Raw genomic sequence first — 4,170 nt, 5'->3', positions numbered from 1 at the left:
ATGTGTAAACAACTTTATTTGTTCGATGTTTGAACATTATGTACACATGTCAAGCAATATACTACAACAATGAAATGGATACATACAAGTAAATTCTTTTATCTTAAGATAAATTATACACATTGCCAGTGATACATTAATTAATCACAACTAAAGTGATTTTAACTCGGTTATTGAAAGAAAATTTAAATTACGTTTGACTTTGTTTCAATCTAAAAATTTCATCAAGATCTGACCAGTGTTTGCGGTAGCCATTACAAAACAGTGTTGGTAATAACAGTTAGATTCCGTCCATACAGACAGATGGACAGACCCGGGACATCTGAATTCTACACATAAAGAACGAGTCATGTGGGTGGGCTCAAGCTATTACACAAAACAATGCATGATAACATGTATGAACAATGGATATCTTATTTATTTTATGATCCCCAAACGGTTTCGGGAATCTGGCAAGATTTGTATGATCTTGCAGTATAGTGGGATAAAAACTTGAGCGGACTTATCGAGATCTCCATGTCAATGAAAAATCATTTTACTATACAAACAAGGCATCACAATATATACAAAAGTTATAAATTATGTAACACGAATTACTCAACGAGTCAAGCACCTTCAAATCGCAGAAGACACACGTCGTCGATCGACGTCTTAAAGTTTTGTCTTCTGAATGGGGAGGGACTTCTGAATGTGGAGGGATTTCCTATCTCGTCGTTCCAGGAACTCCGTGACGCTGTATAAAAACATCCCTACCAAGAGGATCGTGAAGGTGACGTATAATTTGATTTCAGTCCTTACAAAGTTTCCGTATCCAAACGCGAGAATGAATCCCATCGACTCCCACAGACGATAGTTGGAGAAAGCTGCCTCCGAGTTGTCAACAAAGAGATAGCCGTAGTATGCTGGAAAACACAGACAGTTCTACATTTGATTGTAAATTCTCATTTAATAAATATATGTAATGGTCACATTAGAGCACTTGGCGAAGAATAGCATCTGATATCGAGTAAATCTGTAAGAAAACAATTTATTAAAAATGCGAGGCGAATCCGAGCAGTTTTGTTGGAAAATATAAGGGAGGCAAATCCAGTTGTTGTTTTTTGTGATTGGGGGGGGGGGATAATGATTAAAATTAAAAACCTCACTCTGAACGTTATTTCCCTGTGATGGCAACAAGTATACACCCTACTTTGGCAATGGTGAGATCGAATTGAAATCAAAGCAGTCAGTTATTCTCAGCCGTTGGTAGTTTATCATGGAGAAACTGTTCGCAAAGATGGGAATAAGTTAAGGTAAAGGTAGATCATTACACCAATTTTTTATTTAATGGCTCTTTAAAACACCTCTTATGAAGTATGATTACACTATCAAAAGAGTGATAAAGCTCTCAATTATCTTATATGAATTTTTTTTTCGGAATGATAAAAAATGTGTTTTGTTTGCAGATAAGAGATTCTCGAGTCCAAATTTCGCTGTGATTTGGTGCATGATATGAATATCTAATAAAGCATACCTAAACCGCTCAGATAGATGTTCTTATTCTTTGAATAAGAAAATATTTATGAATATTGAAGAGGTTATTTGTTAATATATATATTTTTTTAAATCTACGGAGAAAATCTTCCAAAATATTTTATATTCTATAGACATAAAAACACAAATAAGAAAATAATTACTTCGAATAAGAAAACCAAGCGGTGAATCTAGAATTTACCATTGATTTGTGTTTGTATGACTGCGTCACCCATCCCCCAAAGAGCAGCCAAAATGTAAAACAAATAAACCGCGTCAGGATCCGGAGTCCACAGCAACAACGTTATCTGTACGCCGCCATGTACAAGGAAAGCTGAAAAGAGATTCACAGGGGGATAGGGTGATAAAAAAATGTCACAAAGTCACAGATCTATCCAACTAAATCAATTAGCTTACAATGTATTGGAACAATAAAATTCCACTCTAACATGAGCGTAACAAAACGATTAAAATGCTCCGTTAAAATTATCAAACATTAGAGTATTCTATCATTATTGTTATATAATAGATTCTGGGAAATAATATATATATATATATATATATATATATATATATATATATATATATATATAACAAACAAAAAAAAGAAGAAATTATCTGAATTAGTGACATGTACTAAAAACTAGAAGAAAAGTATTTTCATTGTCTTGGACAGCATATTCAACAAATGGTGCAACAATTGTTCAACCTATATTATAATCATTATAAAACTAACCTTATACAGTGCAACAGAACAGAACATTTCAAATTGTGAATTTGAAATGATGCAAAATCAAAATTACGTCGCGTTTCTTCGTTATAAAAAAAATTCCCGATGAATTTCTCGCATTTTCCCGATATATATTAAATATATAATACAGAAGGGTGTATATACATGTACTTTTACTTTCATTTTTAAAAATACAAGTAGGTGTATAAATTACGATGCAGAATAAACAGAATTACCCAGAACAAAGAATGGAATGTGGCCCACGTACTGGACCAATCGTCCAAAGGCAAAGGAACAAATGGCGTCCACCACACCGTAACATATCATCACGTATCCGATGTTCCAGATCCCGAGAGCACATCCAATATAGGACTATATCATACAGAAAACAAGAGGTACTGTGAGCAATGATCACTAAGAATACCCCCGCTTACCCCAATCTCCCAAAGGATGTTGTTAATAGGTATAAATTACCTCTTTCCTGAGTGTAAAAATATGGTATGCCTTTGTAGAAGAAAATGGAAGATACAGTCCGAAAACAAATCCATGGTATAAACCTATAATTTTGACCTTGAGACCAAAGGTCAAGGTCATAAAGAGGTCATGAATGTACATGACACATAGTCTCATGGTGATACAGCCATGTCTTATGGTATGACTATGTCAAAATCTATAATCAATTTTGACCTTGAGGTCAAAGTTCAATGTTATATAGAGGTCATGAAGGTACCCGATACATCGTCTCATTGTGATACACTCATGTGTCAAATATGGTATTCCTATGTCAAAGAACAAAGAAGTCATGGCCCTGACACAAATCCATTGTAAAAACCTTTAATTTTTACCTTGAGGTCAAGGTCATATATAGGTCATGAGGTACATGACACATCGTCTCATGGTGATACACCCATGTCTTGTGGTATGACTATGTCAAAATCTATAATCAATTTTGACCTTGAGGTCAAAGTTCAAGGTTATATAGAGGTCATGAAGGTACCCGCTACATCGTCTCATTGTGATACACTCATGTGTCAAATATGGTATGCCTATGTCAAAGAACAAAGAAGTCATGGCCCTGACACGAATCCATTGTAAAAACCTTTAATTTTGACCTTGAGGTCAATGTCATATAGAGGTCATGAGGTACATGACACATCGTTTCATGGTGATACACTCATGTGTCAAATATGGTATGCCTATGTCAAAGAACAAAGAAGTTAAGGCCCGGACGCGAATCCATTGTAAAAAAAACCCTTTAATTTTGACCCTGAGGTCAAGGTCATATAGAGGTCATGAAGGTACTCGACACATCGTCTCATGGTGATCCACCTGTGTGCCAAATATGGTATGCCTAAGTCAAAGAACAAAGAAGTTATGGCCCGGACACGAATCTGCACAGACAGACAGAGTGATTACCATATACCCCCCAGAACTTCGTTGGGGGGGGGAGTATAATAAGTCAATATAGGACTGTATCATACAGAAAATAGGTCAATATAGGACAGCATCATACAGGAAATAGGTCATTGTAGTACTTATCATCCAGAAAATAGGTCAATATAGGGCTGTATCATACAGAAAATAAGTCAATGCAAGATTTAGTCATATCAAAGATAAGGCAATATCGGGATGTATCCACATAAATGATAAGGCAATATAGGGCTTTGGGCTACATGTATATTATACAGGCATGAATGATAAGGTAATATAGAAATATGTACATGTAATATAGAGAATAATAGCAATATAGGAACATGATATATCATATAGCCTTTGTTTAGGTGATTGATAATTTTACGTCCTATCTGAGAACTTTTCACTCATATGGGGACTTCGCTAGCTACATGTATTTGTGAGGTGGTACAAATTTTGACCTATGCATTGCATGACGCTTAAAGCTGTATGGTCCGAATTACAATATTTTTTTC

General features: G+C 35.1%; 1 protein-coding gene across 2 annotated transcripts in view; it reads right to left on the bottom strand.

Annotated features, from left to right (window-relative positions):
• LOC125683021 (protein unc-93 homolog A-like) overlaps positions 1–4,170 on the bottom strand; it is an 11,818-nt gene continuing 7,648 nt past the window's right edge. For both annotated transcript variants that reach the window (XM_056160401.1, XM_056160398.1), the window contains exons 5-7: positions 2,479–2,614; positions 1,715–1,846; positions 1–902 (exon numbers count right to left, since the gene is read on the bottom strand). In XM_056160401.1, the coding sequence (XP_056016376.1) occupies positions 652–902; positions 1,715–1,846; positions 2,479–2,614 (519 nt within the window). In that variant the 3' untranslated portion in view covers positions 1–651. The remainder of the gene's footprint in view (positions 903–1,714; positions 1,847–2,478; positions 2,615–4,170) is intronic.

This window comes from Ostrea edulis, chromosome 1, assembly GCF_947568905.1.
Source record: "Ostrea edulis chromosome 1, xbOstEdul1.1, whole genome shotgun sequence".
Classification (NCBI taxonomy): domain Eukaryota; kingdom Metazoa; phylum Mollusca; class Bivalvia; order Ostreida; family Ostreidae; genus Ostrea; species Ostrea edulis.
Note: the sequence above shows the minus strand (reverse complement) of the source record. Positions and strands in the feature narration are given on the sequence as shown.